The sequence below is a fragment of the Oncorhynchus kisutch genome, linkage group LG24 (genome assembly GCF_002021735.2).
Source record: "Oncorhynchus kisutch isolate 150728-3 linkage group LG24, Okis_V2, whole genome shotgun sequence".
Taxonomy (NCBI): domain Eukaryota; kingdom Metazoa; phylum Chordata; class Actinopteri; order Salmoniformes; family Salmonidae; genus Oncorhynchus; species Oncorhynchus kisutch.
In genome coordinates, this window is record NC_034197.2 from 7030767 (window position 1) to 7049690 (window position 18924).

At 41.7% G+C, this 18924-nt stretch overlaps 1 protein-coding gene across 2 annotated transcripts in view; it reads right to left on the reverse strand.

The window, feature by feature from the left end:
- Window positions 1-5977: 5977 nt before the first annotated feature.
- The window catches only part of LOC109869005 (mitogen-activated protein kinase 14A), a 32977-nt gene continuing 20030 nt past the window's right edge, over window positions 5978-18924 (reverse strand). The window contains exons 9-12 of one of the 2 annotated variants that reach the window (XM_020458813.2): window positions 18453-18532; window positions 16951-17029; window positions 10896-11069; window positions 5978-10076 (exon numbers count right to left, since the gene is read on the reverse strand). In XM_020458813.2, the coding sequence (XP_020314402.1) occupies window positions 10009-10076; window positions 10896-11069; window positions 16951-17029; window positions 18453-18532 (401 nt within the window). In that variant the 3' untranslated portion in view covers window positions 5978-10008. The remainder of the gene's footprint in view (window positions 10077-10895; window positions 11070-16950; window positions 17030-18452; window positions 18533-18924) is intronic. The other variant, XM_020458812.2, reaches the window with a different exon arrangement.

The following is an 18924-nucleotide window of genomic DNA, read 5'->3' on the forward strand; positions in this document are numbered from 1 at the left end:
GGCAGCTGGGGTGAAAGAGGGGCGATTACGATAGAGGAAACCAAGTCTAGATTTAACTTTAGCCTGCAGTTTTGATATGTGCTGAGAGATGGACAGTGTTCCGTGCTGAGAGATGGACAGCCATACTCCCAAGTACTTGTACGAGGTGACTACCTCAAGCTCTAAACCCTAAGAGGTAATAATCACACCTGTGGGGAGAGGGACATTCTTCTTACCAAACCACATGACCTTTGTTTTGGAGGTGTTCAGAACAAGGTTAAGGGTAGAGAAAGCTTGTTGGACACTAAAGAAAGCTTTGTTGTAAAGCATTTAACACATCATCCAGGGAGGGGTCAGCTGAGTATAAGACTGTATCATCTGCATATAAATTGACGAGAGAGCTTCCTACTGCCTGAGCTATCTTTTTGACGTAAATTGAGAAGAGTGTGGGGCCTAGGATCGAGCCTTGGGGTACTCCCTTGGTGACAGACAGTGGCTGAGACAGCAGATTTTCTGACTTTATACACTGCACTCTTTCATAGAAGTAGAGGTAGCAAACCAGGCCAAAGACCCCTCAGAGACACCAATGGTCTACCGTATCAAAAGCTTTGGCGAAGTCAATAAAAATAGCAGCACAATATTGCTTAGAATCAAGGGAAATAGTGTCATCATTGAGGACCTTTAAGGTTTCAGTGACACATCCATAACCTGAGTGGAAACCTGATTGCATACCAGAGAGAATACTATAGACATCAAGAAAGCCAGTCAGTTGATTATTGACACGTTTATCCAACACTTTTGATAAACAGGGCAAAATAGAAAAAGGCCTATAACAGTTAGGATCAGCTTGATCTCCCCCTTTCAATAAAGGACAAACCGTGGCTGCCTTTTAAGCAATGAGAACCTCCCCAGAAAGGAGAGACAGGTTAAAAAGGTTGTAGATTGGGCCAGCAGCCTTGAAGATGAAAGGGTCTAAACCATCTGACCCAGATGTTTGTTGGGGGTCAAGTTTAAGGAGCTCCTTTAGCACCTCAGACTCAGTGACTGCCTGCAGGGAGAAACTTTGTAGCGGGGCAGGGCAAAAAGAGAAAAAAGCATCGGGGATAGTCACATTAGAAGGAGTTGGACGGGCAAATGTTGGACGGGCAAGGAGGCATGGCTGAGTCAAAAAGGAATCCTGACTTAAAGTGGTGATTAAAGAGCTCAGCCATGTGCTTCTTGTCAGTAACAACCACATCATCAACATTAAAGGACATGGGCAGCTGTAAGGAGTGTTTATGCTCCAGGTCTTTAACCGTTTTCCTAAACTTCTTGGGTTAAACCCACAGAGAGAACAGCACCTTACAGTATCTAACTTTTAAACACTGTTTCCCATGCTTGTTCAATGAACCATAAACAATTAATGAACATACACCTGTGGAATGGTCGTTAAGACACTAACAGCTTACAGACGGTAGGCAATTAAGGTCACAGTTATGAAAAATTAGGACACTAAAGAGGTCTTTCTACTGACTCTGAAAAACACCAAAAGAGAGATGCCCAGGGTCCCTGCTCATCTGCGTGAACATGCCGTAGGCATGCTGCAAGGAGGCATGAGGACTGCAGATGTTGCCAGGGCAATAAATTGCAATGTCCGTACTGTGAGACGCAAAAGACAGCACTACAGGGAGACAGGATGGACAGCTGATGATGGTCCTCGCAGTGGAAGACCACGTATAACAACACCTGCACAGGATCGGTACATCCGAACATCACACCTGCAGGACAGGTACAGGATGGCAGCAACAACTGCCCAAGCTACACCAGGAACACACAATCCCTTAATCAGTGCTCAGACTGTCCTCAATAGGCCGAGAGGCTGGACTGAGGGCTTGAAGGCCTGTTGTAAGGCAGGTCCCCCCCAGACATCACCGGCAACAACGTTGCTTATGGGCACAAACCCACCGTCGCTGGACCAGACAGGACTTGCAAAAAGTGCTCTTCACTGTCAAGTCGCGGTTTTGTCTCACCAGGGGTGATGGTTGGATTTGCGTTTATCGTAGAAGGAATGAGTGTTACACCGAGGCCTGTACTCTGGAGTGGAATCGAAGGTGGAGGGTCCGTCATGGTCTGGGGCGGTGTGTCACAGCATCATCGGACTGAGCTTGTTGTCATTGCCTGCAATGTGCGTTACAAGGAAGACATCCTCCTCCCTCATGTGTTACCCTTCCCGTAGGCTTATCCTGACATGACCCTCCAGCATGACAATGCCACCAGCCATACTGCTCGTTCTGTGCATGATTTCCTGCAAGACAGGGATGTCAGTGTTCTGCCATGGCCAGCGAAGAGCCCGGATCTCAATCCCATTGAGCACGTCTCGGACCTGTTGGGTGAGGGTTAGAGCCATTCCCCCCAGAAATGTCCAGGAACTTGCAGGAGCCTTGGTGGAAGAGTGGAGTAACATCTCACAGCAAGAACTGGCAAATTTGGAGATGCACTGCAGTACTTAATGCATCTGGTGGCCACACCAGATAGTGACTGTTAGTTTCGATTTTGCCCACCCCTCTGTTCAGGGACACATTATTCAATTTCTGTTAGTCACATATCTGTGGAACTTGTTCAGTTTTTGTCTCAGTTGTTGAATTTTATGATCATACAAATATTTACACACGTTAAGTTTGCTGAAAATAAACACAGACGACAATGAGAGGACGTTTATTTTTTGCTGAGGTTATTAATAAACCCTTTTTCAGTCATACAAGTTCACACTAATGAGTTATGAACTGCACTGTCAGCTCCTTGGTGGTCTGTAATAGAGAAATACTGCAGTTACAATGCCTTGAGAAAGTATTCACACCCCTTGACGTTTTCCAAATGTTGTGTTACAGCCTGAATGTAAAGTGGATTACATTTCAACTATTTTTGTTACTGGCCTAAACACAGTACTCTATAATGTCAAAGTTGAATTCTGTTTTTTATATATTTTTTTGTATTCATTCAAATTTAAAAGCTGAATTATCTTTAGTCAATAAATATTCAACCCCTTTGTTATTGCAAGCCTAAATAAGCGCAGGGGTATAGTGATATGACTGCATCATGTTATGGGTATGCTTCTAATTGTTAAAGACGAGAGGAAAACCTGGTTCAATCTGCTTTCCACCAGACACTGGGAGATTAATTCACCTTTCAGCAAGACAGTGAATGTTCATGAGTGCAGAGTCACAGTTTTTATAAATCTTTTCAAAAATCTATGGCAAGACCTGAAAATGTTTGTCTAGCAATGATCAATAACCAATTTGACAGAGATTGAAGAAGTTTGAAAATAATAAAGGGCAATTGTTGCACAATCCAGGTGTGAAAAGCTCTTAAGATACTTACCCAGAAAGACTCACAGCTGTAATTGCTGCCACGGTTGCTTCTACAAAGTATTGACTCAGGGGTGTGAATACTTAAGTAAATTAGATATCTGTATTTATTTTTTCAATACATTTGCAAATATTTCTAAAAACATGTTTTCACTTTGTCGTTATTGTGTGTACGTAGATGGGTGAGAAAAAACATCTATTTCATCCATTTTGAGTTTAGGCTGAGACACAACAAAACGTGGAATAAGTCAAGGGGTGTGAATGCTTTCTGAAGGCACTGTTTTTGGGAAATTGTGACACAATATTGCACAGCATGTTGACAGAGAGGGAAACCTTTTTTGCCTGTGTTTTAAGAGGACGGTTTGAATCTGTAAAACTACTGGACTTTAAACACTGAACTAAATCAGTGAGAATATAAGTAAGATTATCTTCTGTACGTCACTCTCAATTTATGAAAAAAAAGTGCTTGGAGTTATCTGAGGGGGGAGTATGGATTTGGCAGCCCCCAACCCCCAAAATAAAAAAATTACAATAGGGGGGGGGGATTAGTGGCCCCCCTGAAAGTGGCCACCATAGAATTAAGAATTAGAATACTAGAACGGACATGAACCTTCTTATGATGGGATAAATGTCAGCCATTTTGGCCAGGGAGTTGGCCAACCATGTTTTTGCTTTATTTCCCCTTTATTTAACCAGGTAGTTGAGAACAAGTTCTCATTTATAACTGCGACCTGGCCAAGATAAAGCAAAGCAGTGCGACAAAAACAACAACACAGAGTTACACATAGGATAGACAAACGTACAGTCAATAACACAATAGAAAAATCTTTAGAATGTGTGCAAATGAAGGAGGCAAGGCAATAAAAAAGGCCAATAGTGGCAAAGAAATTACAATTTAGAAATTTACACTGGAGTGATCTATGCAGATAGAAATACTGGTGTGCAAAAGAGCAGAAAAACAAAACAAAAATATGGGGATGAGGTAGGTACAGTTGAAGTCGGAAGTTTACATACACCTTGGCCAAATACATTTAAACTCAGTTTTTCACAATTCCTAACATTTAATAATAGTAAAAATTCCCGTCTTAGGTCAGTTAGGGTCACCACGTTATTTTAAGAATGTGAAATGTCAGAATAATAGTAGAGAGAATGATTTATTTCAGCTTTTATTTCTTTCATCACATTCCCAGAGGGTCACAAGTTCACATGCACTCAATTAGTATTGGTAGCATTGCCTTTAAATTGTTTAACATGGGCCAAACATTTGAGGTAGCCTTCCACAAGCTTCCCACAATAAGTTCCTCCTGACAGAGCTGATGTAACTGAGTCAGGTTCGTAGGCCTCCTTGCTCGCACAGGCTTTTTCAGTTCTGCATACACATTTTCTATCGGATTGGGGTCAGGGTTTGTGATGGCCACTCTTTGTTGTCCTTAAGCAATTTCGCCACAACTTTGGAAGTATGCTTGGGGTCATTGTCCATTTGGAAGACCCATATAAAAGTAACAAATACTTAAAGAGCAGCAGTAAAATAACAATAGCAAGGCTATGTACAGGGTGTACCAGTACAGAGTCAATGTGATGAGCTTTTGAGGGCACTATGGTGTTGAACACTGAGCTGTAGTCAATTAATAGCATTCTCACATAGATGTTTCTTTTGTCCAGGTGTGAAAGGGCAGTGTGGTATGCAATAGAGATTGCATCATCTATGAATCTGTTGGGGCGGTATGCAAATTGGAGTGGGTCTAGGGTTTTTGGGATAATCGTGTTGATGTGAGCCATGATCAGCCTTTGAAAGCACTTCATGTCTACAGACGTAAGTGCTACGGGTCAGTAGTCATTTAGGCAGGTTACCTTAGTGTTCTTGGGCACAGTGACTATGGTGGTCTGCTTGAAACATGTTGGTATTACAGACAGAGAGGGAGAGGTTGAAAATATCAGTGAAGACACTTGACAGTTGGTCAGCGCATGCTCAGAGTGCACGTTCTGGTAATCCGTCCCGCCCTGCGGCCTTGTGAATGTTGACCTGTTTAAAAGGTCTTACATCGGCTGCGGAGAGCGAGATTGCGCAGTCGTTTTTTCTCTCCTGTGAATGACGGGGATGAGGGTCTATTCGGGTGTCTGGAGTAAATCCCTCTCGCACGACTCATTAAAGAGAAATTCTTCATCCAGTTCAAGGTGAGAAATCACTGTTCTGATTTCCAGAAGCTCTTTTCGGTCATAGGAGACAGTAGCAGCTACATCATATACAAAATAAGTTACAAAAAAAATGCTGAAAAACAAACAAAAAGCATAGTTGATTAAGAGCCCATAAAACAGCAGCCATCTCATACTGTGACATCTTTATGGCATATGCCTGTAAATATAATCCTTAAATGTGTCATAAAACATCATAAAACAAAATCAGCCAAAAGCCAATAAGAACTGGTCTTTCAAAACCATTATTTAAAAATATTTGTAAAGACCCAATCCTTTGTGACCCCTTGTGGACTATTAAAGGCTGCTATTTGATGATGCTCAGTGTGGTTAAGCTGTGATTACCAGCCAGATCACACCAGATACATCCACTGCAATATTAGACATTTGTCCAGGTCACCGGGAGATGCTATGTACTATATTAGACTTGAGGAAACAAAGAAAAAAAACGGACTCTTGCGCTCTGAAAAATACTGTCTTTATTAACAAAGGCATTAATGATTCTAATAGTTGCTTTGCTGTTAAGACTGTTAGATACGTATTCTATGGGGCTTGGCTGAAATAAACAGTATCCCTCTCCAGTTTATAAATACCACAACAAAGTATAAATATATCTAAGAAGTTCCCTAATTTATTTAATATTTATCTTTTGTGGCTTTAAGCATGACACTTCAAACTCCTGTAAACACACACGTATTCAAAAATCACTCATGTAAAATGATGAACATGCTGATAATGAAGATTTAGTGAATTCAATTCAACCACAAACCACAGAAAATAAGTAATGAAGATTAAAAATTAAAATAGAACAGATATGTACATAGATTTTGTACCCACAAACACCTTTTCCTGGTTTAATTAATGCCACATTATTTGGCACATTAAATGACCTACAGTGGCTCAAAGGAACTCCATCTGGTTTCAAAGTGTAAATATTTAAAGTGGTATTCAGAATCCTTAGCCTGGTTAAACCAGACTGAATTCTGTGTTCAATGGAGTCCAGCAATCAATCTGGTTCAACAGGCTAGATTTCCAGGGCCATTTTATTTAGGCAGACTGAGGCTACATCAATGACCAACAGTAACTTCGCTCATCTGTCTGTACTGTTCTGTTTTGAGAACAGGAGAAAGCAATATGGTGGACCCATACCAGGCTTTCGCTTTCATCTACATAGCTCCTTCACCTCAGTGCAGAAAGGACATGAGGAAGCCACTTTAAAATTCAAAAATTTAACAAAAATAGTGAATTGAATCATTTGGGCATTAAATTAACTGAATAATGATTTTAGGGTTTGAGCACTAAAAATGGTAGTAAACATCTTATGGTCTGGCTGCTGGCATTTAACCAAATGTCGCACTGACTGAAGAGTTGTAAGACTATAGGGCGTGGGGGATGGAGATTCATCTGCAATGTGGTAGATCTAAAGCAATTTTTCCTCACAGCTAAAACATTTCCTAAAGCTCATAACAACGTTGAATAATAGAAGAACTCCCTAGCTGAGTCTCAAATGGCACCCTGTTCACTATATAGCGCACTACTTTTGACCAAAACCTTGTGTCCTGCAGCATAACACCCTGCATCCCACTGCTAGATTGACTCTAGAGCTAAGCAGGTTTGGTCCTGATCGGTCCCTGAATGGAAGACCAAGTGGTGTTGGAGGGCCAGTAGGAGGCACTCTTTCCTTTGGTCTAAAAATAGTGTGTGTGACTAGGGACATTACCCTGAGTAAGGTGTCATCTTTTGGAACTGATTTGAACAGGTGTCCTGACTCTGTGGACACTAAAGATCCAATGGCACTTATGGTAAGAGTGTTAACCCCGGTGTCCTGGCTAAATTCCCAATCTGGCACTCTTACCATCATGGTCACCAACTATTTCCAGTTTGCGCATTCATCCCCTTGAAACTTTTCCCCAGGTTGTTGCTGTAAATGAGAATGTGTTCTCAGTCAACATACCTGGTTAAATAAAACTAAAAGTCCTACACTATATTAGGTATTAAGGTGCCATTTGAGACCCAGCCTGTCTGATACAGTAAAGCTGATTTCTGAAGCGCCTGTAAATCTGTGACACTAATGCTGCGATTGGCATTGCGAGACTGACAGTCTGTATTCCACATTTCAATTGATATACACTATTAAATGATTCAATCATATAGTACACAGCTATATTTTTTCCGGACGTTTAATTCAGCATCTCATTTCTTTTGAATGTCACAGTGATAAGCCATAGAAGTCTCAAAATAATATCAAAAACTTCTGAAGGAGGAATATAAAAAAACTACACTGAACTAAAATATGAATGCAACATGTAAAAAGTGTTGGTCCATGTTTCATGAGCTGAAAAAGATTACCCAAATGTTCCATACGCACAAAAGGCATATTTCTCTCAAATTGTGTGAACAAATTAGTTTATATCCCTGGTAGTGAGCATTTCTCCTTTGTCAAGATAATCCATCCACCTGACAGGTGTGGCATATAGAGAAGTTGACTAAACCGCATGATCATTACACATGTGCTGGAGACAAAAGGCCACTCTCTAAAATATGCCGCTTTGTCACAACACATTGACACAGATGTCTCAAGTTGAGGGAGCGTGCAATTGGCATGATGACTGCAGGAATGTCCACCAGAGCTGTTGCCAGAGAATTGAATGTTAATTTCTCTACCATAAGCCACTCCTTCGTTTTAGAGAATTTGGCAGTGCGTCCAACCCGCCTCACAACCGCAGACGACATGATGGCATAGTGTGGGCGAGCGGTTTGCTGATGTCAACGTTGTGAACAAGTGTCCCATGGTGCCGGTGGGGTTATGGTATGGGCAGGCATAAACTACGGACAACAAACCCAATAGCATTTTATCAATGGCAATTGGAATGCAGAGATACCGTGATGATGATCTGGCCCATTGTCGTGCCATTCATCTGCCGCCATCACCTCGTTTCAGCATAATGCACGACCCCATGCCACAAGGATCTGTACACAATTCCTGGAGGCTGAAAATGTCTCCTTTCTTCCATGGCCTGCATACTCAAACATGTCACCCATTGAGCATGTTAGGTATGCTCTGAAATAACGTGTATGGACAGCGTGTTCCAGTTCCCGCCAATATCAAGCAACTTCGCACAACCATTGAGTGAGACAATATTTCACAGGCCAAAATCAAGAACGTGATCAATTCTATGCGAAGGAGATGTGTTCGCACTGCAGGCAAAGGGAGGTCACACCGGATACTGACTGGTTCTGACCCACGCCCCTACACTACATTACCAAAGGTATGTGGACACAATATCATTCTAAAATCATGGCCATTAATATGGAGTTGGTCCCCCCTTTGCTGCTATAACAGCCTTCCCTCTTCTGGGAAGGCTTTCCACTAGATGTTGGAGCATTTCTGCGGGGATATGCTTCCATCCAGTTCTTGTGCGGACATTGCTTCCAAACTCAGTTTGGAACTCATCTGTCCTGCAACCAAGGACAGATGTTTTTTTACACACTACAGCACTTAGCGGTCCCATTCTGTGAGCTTGTGTGGCCTACCACTTCGCGGCTGAGCCGTTGTTGCTCCTAGACATTTCCACTTCACAATAACAGCCACTACAGTTGTACCGGAGATGCTCTAGTAGGGCAGAAATTTTACTAACTGACTTGTTGGAAAGGCGGCACCGTCCTATGACAGTGCCACGATGAAAGTCAGAGCCCTTCACTAAAGCCATTCTACTGTCCATGTTTGTCTATGGAGATTGCATGGCAGTGTGCTTGATTTTATACACCTGTCAGCAACGGGTGTGTCCGCATACACTATATATACAAAAGTAAGTGACTAACAAATGCATATCTGTATTCCCAGTCATGCCAAATCCATAGATAAGGGCCTAACGAGTTAATTTCAATTGACTGATTTCCTTATATGATCTGTAACTCAGTAAAATCTTTCAAATTGTTGTATGTTGCATTTATATTTTTGATCAGTGTAGTTGAAATATAGGTTTCATCCCAAATGGCACCCTATTTCCTATATAGTAAATAGGGTGCCATTTAAAACATACATATAGACAGAATAATAACAGAAGCATGACATTTTCCAGCAATGGACAAATAATGGTATTAGTGGTTGGTTGTTGCTTGCCTCTGTATTTTCAAGGCAGAAACAATTGTAGTAAATACAGATATTCAGTCCTTGAAAATCTCCTTTCCTACATTTTAGTTTTTGCATGTTCCAAGATCTGTTTGTGCTGAATAGCCAACTCCCATGGCCGTGTCATGCCACAACACAGATCTGGGACCAGGCCATTTTAGTTATTTTTCCCTTGCAACACATTTACAAGTCAGAATGGGGGGAGAGAGAGCGCCAGCTTAAGAAATATAACAAAAGACAAATGTTTGTAGGCACTCGGATGATATTGTTTTCCCAAAGGTCGTATGATAAGCGGGAACCTCAGTGATATAAAGTTGTAGGGGCTGAGGGGGAGGGGCTTGTAGAAATCACATCATCCAATCACGATTCCATGTTGTCTCCATCAAAGATAGGTGGCTCAAAATCGCACACCGCCTCATAGGTCAACCCTGTGAGGAGACGAGAGAGAAAGAGAGATAAATGTGTGTTGTGGGTGTTTCTGTTCCATCTGTGGTGTTGGGAACAGAGCAGATAAAAATACATTTTACAAGGACAAAACATTTTGTAACAGTGTTCTTAAAAAGGAGAAGTTTGCTTTTTTACAACCAAACCTAAACAAAAATGTATGTAAATAGAATGTTATAGAAGGGTCCAGACACCTTTTTTGAGATTTAACTTGAGGAACTTACTGCAACAGGGATTCATTTCCTTGTCGTGCAGTAAGTAAGCTCTGAAAAAAAACATGAACAAATGCTCCAAAAACACCCAAATACATCCTTTTAGAAGCAGAAACACTCTGTATAGTGATGCAGATCTTAATATGTTGTACATATGAAATTGTGCCATTCCGAACTGATTCCACAACAAAATGGAACATAATGTGGTGGATAAAGTTCAGAATGACAATTTCATGTGTACAACATATTAAGATCTGAATCATTATACCGAGAGCTTTTGTTTCTAAAAGGATGTATTTGGGTGTTTTTGAAGCATTTGTTCATGTTTTTTTAGAGCCCCATACCACACAAAGAAATGAATCGCTGGTTGGGGTACTTTTCTCAAAAACAAGTGAAATCGCAAAAAATTATGTCTGTACCCTTCTATAACATTCCATTTACATAAAAGAGATGGTCCTAAAAAAGCTAAACGATCCTTGAAAGCATTCAGGTATAATGAATGCATTGTGATGCCTTTGCAATGCACTTGCTGAGCATGTATGACCTCTTTAATAATCTCATAATGATTCCTGTACATTTAATTCTACATACGTTTCCATTCCTCGATCTCCAGCTCACGGCTCTCAAAGCTCTGGTCGTAGGGGTCAGCCTCAGGCTCGTCATCAGGGTCGTGGTACTGGGAGAAGTAGGGGTGGGCCAGAGCCTCGGCTGCCGTTATCCTCTTATCTGTGTCCAGAACCAACATCTTCTCCAGCAGGTCCACAGCTACAGGCAGCAGAACATCAATATGGTCAGTTCAGATTAGGATCAGTGACAGGCATGGGCTGCCCTCTGCTGGAAAGGTGTTTTTTACAGACAGACCATGAATGGAGAGCATAAGGACACAGATAGAACAACGAGCCAGATATTTCACCGGATGTATAAATGTGAAGCATCCGGGTTGGCGTTTCCACTCACTACCAAGTAACTTTTGATTGGTTCTCATATGCACACCATTTGCATGCGCAACATCCCCCACGCTCCCTCGTCAATTTGCAACGCCCCTACTAAAGGTAAACAAGCCAAGCTAAAGTTAGGTAGCTTAGGTAGCTAACTAAAAACTCTGATGGCACCTTCTTACAAGGAGATAGACAGCACTGCCACAGTAACAGCTAATTTAGTGATTTAATAGGAGCAACTTTAAAATGTTTGCATTTGTGCAAGGGGAGGATGTATTGGCAGTCTTGCCAAGGGTGAAAGCCTCATTTACCAGCGCTAGCTAGCTAGTTCTGGTCTTCAAGAACCTAGGAAAACAGCCTCCAATTCTGATAGTCATTTCCCGGCTAAAGGCTGTGGTGGATGGAGGACCAAATCCACGAGGCAGAAGCCCTGGGTCTCAGAGCATTGGTTGTGGAGGAAGACAAGAATGTGATATGGAATGGTGCATGCGACCTCGTCTTCGAAAGTCCAGAGAGCTGGTTGGGGAAGACAGGGAGAGATATTTTGGCCTCAGTCCTATAGAACTCCAAAACCGTTGGAATTGTTGTGGATGAAGTCCATATGACCTACATATGGTATGTACAATGACCAAGAACTGTACTTATACGGTATAGAATGGCACTGCGATGAATACATGTAATGTCAGAATGTAAATGATAATGATGCACCAGTGAATGATTGAACGTTTTGTATTTGAACAAATGTAATGAATAAGAAGTGTTTGCTTGCATGAACTGTTCGCATAATAGCCCTATAAGATATCAAATATTCTAAATAAAGTGATGGATCTGCATCATGAATGACTGGGTGACAGGAAGCATAACTGCCAAAGAGACACTACAAAAAGTACTTTTACTGGATTAAACTATGGGAACCTCACATTTTCTTATACAAGAACTAGCATAGTAATTAAATGTGCTTCAAAATTTTTATATTGTTACCAATTATACATTTATTCTGAATGAGAATGAGAATTAAGAATTTATAGCCTTTTATGACAGTCAGCGCTAACAATGTCTTTCTGTAGAGGATAGGGCTCAAAATGAAAACCTTTCAGGCGAGTTTCAGCAAGCCTAGAGAAGTGTGTTCCTTGGTGAAAGAAGATGAGGTTACTATATATGACCACATGATGTTCAAAAGTGGCATCGGGCCACATTATTTGAGTGACAGAGTTAAACATAACCCATGTTGAGAAGGCATCCCTTGTAGCCCATGTCGACTGGCTACTTTACTAGGGGCCACCGCCACTCATAGATAGTGTAAAAAAAATGTAATGTAAAATAAATCTTTAATGACATGGAATCACTGGTCACTTTAATAATGGAACACCAGTCACTTTAATAACGTTTACATACTGCTTTACTCATTTCATATTGTCATGACTGTCCTGAGGATCCAATGGGTCAGATGAGCTTGGCAATGGACGACAGTAACCAGCCCTTCTCTCACCCACAGAAGAGGAGAGGAGGGAGCTGCTGCCGGGTTGACAGCTCACACCCTATCGTAAATTAAAAGGAGAGGAAATCTAGGGTCTCCCTTTCCAGTATTAACCAAAGGAATGTTCCTTTGTCTACACAGAGAGTCATCCCGCCGAAAACAGTTTCTAAAGCAAATACTGGAACAATATTTCTAACATAAGAACGTGGGGAATGGCCAGAGATGATCTATAGAAAACTAATGTCATAGGTGGTAATTTTGTGATGTAAAAAGGAAATAATGTAAATTGAAAAGTTTACACTACCTGTATGAAGTCGCCGTCCTTAACGTTGTATATGAAATATAAAATTATTTTTAGGAGCCATAAAAGTCTCTTATAAACTCTGCACAGTAGGGAGCCACACCAAGGTAAGCCTGATGGAACCGTCCTTGTCTCTCAGAGTGCATAAAAGTATTGGTAAAGAAATTAACATGAGACCAGAAAAACGTGAAGCAGTAGCTACACGTTTGAAATGGTTGGAACTTTGAACCTCAACACGAGGTGAAGAAAATAAACTCACCTCCCAGACCAGGAAAGACGGGGAGCTGCAGCCCATGTCTAAAGTGGTCTGAAATATGAATATCAACACGAGGAAGAGGCGAGAAGCTCACCTCTCAGTCAATTACTGGTACAGCTGATTAGCTATCCTAAGTATCTAGAGAAAAGCAAATATAAGTGGGTCCTCTGTACTACTCTTCTCAAATCACTGTAGTACGTTACTCTCATCACCCAGTGGTAACCATCGACACGGCTGGCTAGCCTATCTTCCAAGGAGCATCTTCCAGAGTGAACAACAGACGGGAAGGGGGGGGACAGAACTCCTTTTGGACAAACGGAGCCTTACAAGCGTGCCGCTGAAAGGCCAACCCATCACCCTTCCTAAGGAGGGCTGGTTCCGACAGAGATAAAACGGTGAACTAAGGCATTCACACGTAAATACTTTCATGATTTTACTTCAAACGGGTGGCGGTTCGTGTGCAAAGTATATGATTACTGTGAGAACAGTTTCTAAAAATGTAACAACGATAGGTCTCTTTTTCCCCCTCGAAATTTTTTAAAATCAGGTAACAATTAAACAAATTTAGTTGATTAGACAAACAACAGCCATCAGATTAATGAAAGTAAAGTCACAACGTATACTGTATTTTAGTCAATGCCATCCGGACATTGCTCATCCTAATATTTATACATTTCTTAATTCCCTTCTTTTAGATGTGTGTATTGTTGTGAAATGTTAGATTCTATATAGTGTATGTACAGTACATTCAGAAAGTATTCAGACCACTTGACTTTTCCCACATTGTTACGTTATAGCCTTATTCTAAAATTGATCAAATTAATGTTTTCCTCATCCATCTACACCATAATAATAAAGCGAATAGGTTTACAAAAATAAATACCTTATTTACATAAGTATATAGACCCTTTTCTATGAGACTCAAAATTAACCTGTTTCCTTTTAACGTCCTTAGGATGTTTCTACAACTTGATTGGTAAATTCCTCAGGTAAATTCAATTGATTGGACATCATTTGGAAAGGCACACCCTGTCTATATAAGGTCCCACAGTTGACAGTGCATGTCAGAGCAAAAACCAAGCCATGAGGTCAAAGGAATTGTCCGTAGAGCTACCAAACAGGATTGTGTAGAGGCACAGATCTGAGGAAGGGTACCAAAACATTTCTGCAGCATTGAATGTCACCAAGAACGCAGTGGCCTCCATCATTCTTAAATGGAAGTAGTGTGGAACCGCCAAGACTCGTCCTAAAGCTGGCCGCCGGGCCACACTGAGCAATCGGGAGAGAATGGACTTGGTCAGGGAGGTGCCCAAGAACCTGATGGTCACCGACAGAGCTCCAGAGTTCCTCTGTGAAGATGGAAGAACATTCCAGAAAGACAACCATCTCTGCAGCACTCCACCAATCAGGTCTTTAATGGTAGAGTGGCCAGACAGAAAACACTCCTCTGTAAAAGGCACATGACAGCCCACTTGGAGTTTTGCCAAAAGGCACCTACAGACACTCAGACCATGAGAAACAATATTCTCTGGTCTGATGAAACCAAGATCGAACTCTTTGGCCTGAATGTCAAGCGTCACATCTGGAGGAAACGTGGCACCATCCCAACGGTGAAGCATGCTGAGGGGATGCTTTTCAGAGGCAGGGAGACTAGTCAGGATCGAGGGAAAGATGAACAGAGCAAAATACAGAGAGATCCTTGATGAAAACCTGCTCCATAACACTCAGGACCTCAGACTGGGGCAAAGAGTCCACTTCCTACAGGACAACGACCCTAAGCACACAGCCAAGACAACGAAGGAGTGGCTTCGGGACAAGTCTCTGAATGTCCTTGAGTGGCCCAGCCAGAGCCTGGACTTGAACCCGATCGAAAATCTCTGGAAAGACCTGAAAATAGCTGTGCAGTAACGCTCCACATCCAACCTGACAGAGCTTGAGAGGATCTGCAAAGAATGGTATGAAGCTTGTAGCGTCATACCCAAGAAGACTCAAGGCTGTAATAGTTGCCAAAGGTGCTTCAACAAAGTACCGAGTAGAGCGTCTGAATACTTATGTAAATGTGATATTTCAGCTCTTCATTTTTTATAAATTTGCAAAAAGCTCTAAAAACTTGCTTCGCTTTCTCATTATGGGGTATTGTATGTAGATCGATGAGGACTTTTCACACACGACAGTGTCCAATCAGTGGAAGTCTAATGTGCAAACAGTTCAAGGAGAATGGCAAGAATCATGCAAGCTAACAGGCGGGCCACAAATAGGAAAATAAAATAGGAAATAGGAAAATAACAGAGAGATCCTTGATGAAAACCTGCTCCATAACGCTCAGGACCTCAGACTGGGGCAAAGAGTCCCCTCTTGGGGCAAAGAGCACCACAGTACAACAGTGGTGCCCAGAACAGCATCTCGGGAACACACAACTCGTCGATCCTCCATCATTGTTTAAAATCTCCAGTTTGGGAACATTCTGGTTTCCTAGTAGATTACAACGGCAATGGACAGAGTGTTTGAGGATTAAATGTAGGTCACCACAGTCAACGAGAATAGCTTATGCAGCTGCCAACACAAATATGTTGACACATTTACGCCGACATCACCCCGCATACCGGAGCAAGACAGAAAAGCAAATTAACTTTCTCCCCACTGCATTCAAGCAGCCGATTCTGACCAGGCCAAAAAAATGCACCCTGTATTGCGCTTATGTAACAGTGACAGCCCATCACACCAGAGTGGGAGAAGTACCATGCTACAGACACACCCCCTTTATGAGTCACAAGTGCCCATCTGGCATTGAAGGACAAATCCACTAGAATGGCCCTCCAACTAGTAAAATGAAAACTTCAGTGGGGTAAGGTAATGTAAAGCCCATAAATAGATAACTAGTTTATGTATTATTAAAACATACATTTGATTAGCTAACTGATTTCGTGTTGATAGCAAGCTAGCTAATGTTAGCGATACTAGCTAATAGTGATCATTTTTTCCCCATCACTAGTTACACTAGTTAGGGATAATATTTTTGACTATATATAGTATATAGTACCGTTTTAACAATATCGCAATATAATTTGAGCTAGTTTGCTGAACCTGAGCCAAAAAAGCCAAAAAGTTCTCTAATGTCATTTGTTTTAGTGTAGAAGGGTTTTTAACATTTTGAAAATGTTTTCCTACTTCGAAGCTTTGCGTTAGCTAGCTGTGTGTTTGCTTATCCCGGAAGGGCCGACTGGAAGCGGAAGGGCTTGTGCAGTCCTATGTAAAACAATAAGATTATGATTTGTTTAATTCAAAACAGTGATATCCAACCAGCGTAATAGAGTGCCGCCTTGAAGTCTGAAGGTACAGCCCCTTCAATATCAACGTTTCGTGCTGACACATCAAAGCAGCCGATACAGCATCTCGGGTCAGGAAGACTTTAAGAGCTGGATGTCAGCCAGACTAGAGGAAGTGTAGGAATGCTGTTATATTCAAAGTCTCAGTGAAGGAGTGCTGTTACAGGACCAGTTTTGCCTTTTCGATCATACTGAATAAAGATTGTAAGATGCGTTTTGAATATGGCCACAAGAGGTCATCAGGTGGTGACTCCTTTCTTTCATTATCATCACAAATTGATTACATCTTCAGGCCTAACTTACATGTGACCAAGTGTTTTGAGTGTAGGATCATGATTCCAACATTACCTTGTGGGTTGGCACCGATGAACACGTCAGAAAAATTCCTCTTGGGCATCTGTGGCAAGGAGTTGATGTAGTTCCTGGCCTGTCAACCAACGGGTGTGAAGAGATCGGAAGGAAGAGGTCAATAGAACCCTAACCTAGCGTACCAAGAGTAAAATAAACACCTGAGCATAGTTCCCACATCCAGTTTTCAGCAGAAAAGGAAGCTAGGTTGAAGATAGCTTAAAACTGGATGGATCCGGTTGTTGGCAACTCCACTAAGGGTGATTGAACCCAAACACAGCTTCATCCCAAATGGCACCCCATTACCTATATAATCCACTACTTTTGACCAGGTCCCATGGGGCTCTGGTCAAAAGTAGTGAACTATGTAGGGAATAGGGAGCCACAAGATGCCCACCTTTATTTTTGGTTAATAGGACCCGTTTCCCAACCCAGATTAATGCTACTTATTCTGGGCAAAAAAAAAATCATGATCAAGTTGCCTTAATCTTGGTTTGGGAAAGTGGCCATTCATTTTGTATTCAGAAAGTAATAACTATTATTAGCACTAGTTGGTACCATATCAGGCATGTCCCAAATAGCACCCTATTCCCTGGGAATAGGGTACTATTTGGGACAAGAACAAGGATTAGAGAGGCCCTCATCAGAAGAAATGTGAGTAGATTTATTCAGAACCATGTTGGTCCAGTCACTTGATCATGACAACATTGGCAAGTATGGATTAATTATAAGCAAAAAAGGGTTTAATTGCAGATTTGAGAGAAAGCAGTAGGAGAAGAAAGAGTTTTATAACCGAGTAGTGTTTATTTATTTGGTTGCAGTACTTATGTAGCACTATGTAAAGTAGCTACAATATACTCAATCAGATCCAACTTCAGAAAGAGTAACTGCAATTCTGCTATTTTCAGGTCCTTCTTCCCTTACCACTCGTCAGTTGAGTGTTTCAATTCAAACAAATTCTGGCTCAGGCAAAATGTTTGTTAGTATGCAATGTTAGGTAAATTTATGCTTTATAACACTCTTTTGGCAAACCAAACATTACGAGGCAAGAGAGTAGTTGCTGCTGGACTTGCATTCACGTGCAGCAACCACTAAGTGGTTATAGTAAAGGCGTGTGGGTAGTAGAAAATGGAAACCTTCAACAAAAAAAAAAAAACAAAAAAAAAAAAAAAAAAGTGCTGACTCCAAATTATCAAATGCAACATTGAATTGTCTACTTCCTTATAATATGGAGGCAAATATCCTCTTAGAAGGTTATAATATTGTGGCCCTGGGCATGTGGCTCTACTCTCAGCTAGATATAAGGGAGGTGGTTTGGTCTAATCAGGGTTGGGGTCAATTCGGTCAACTCGTATTGCAATTTTCAGTTTACTTCCCGAAATGCCTTTGAATTTACCCCAATCCTGGAGCGAACAGTCTTGTGGCGTGCAGGTTCAAGGACCCAGGTTTGAATCCTGGGTTATCCCCATAGAGAATGTATTGAATAATTTGGTCCTGCTCACCTCGTGGCTGGGCATCCTGCTTATTAGAGAGGCTGGGGGCGTTCCTGTCAGACGCATTATCTGCTGAAGCTGGTTTATATCTATCAGGTATGGGTCAAGGGTATCAGTACAGACAGCAGTATAGCAAGAGACATTAACAAGCAGCTAGTCAGTGGGAGACCTGAAGACTCACGTTAGCACCCCAAGCTAATGCATAGCCTAGGCTTTAGCTCAGTGGGCTAGGTCTCCCAGTCAATAGGAGACCTGACTTGCGTTTGCTCCCCAAGCTAATGTCTGGCTCTCTGGCCTAGGCTTTAGCTCAGCGGGCCAACAGTCTCCCAGTCAATAGAAGACCTGAAGACTTGCGTTTGCTCCCTGAGCTAAGGCCTGGCTCTCTGGCCTAGGCTTTAGCTCAGCGGTCTAACAGTTTCCTATAGGAGTTATATGGTATGGCTCAACTCCTAAGAGGCTCTGCAATAAGGTAATAGTCCCA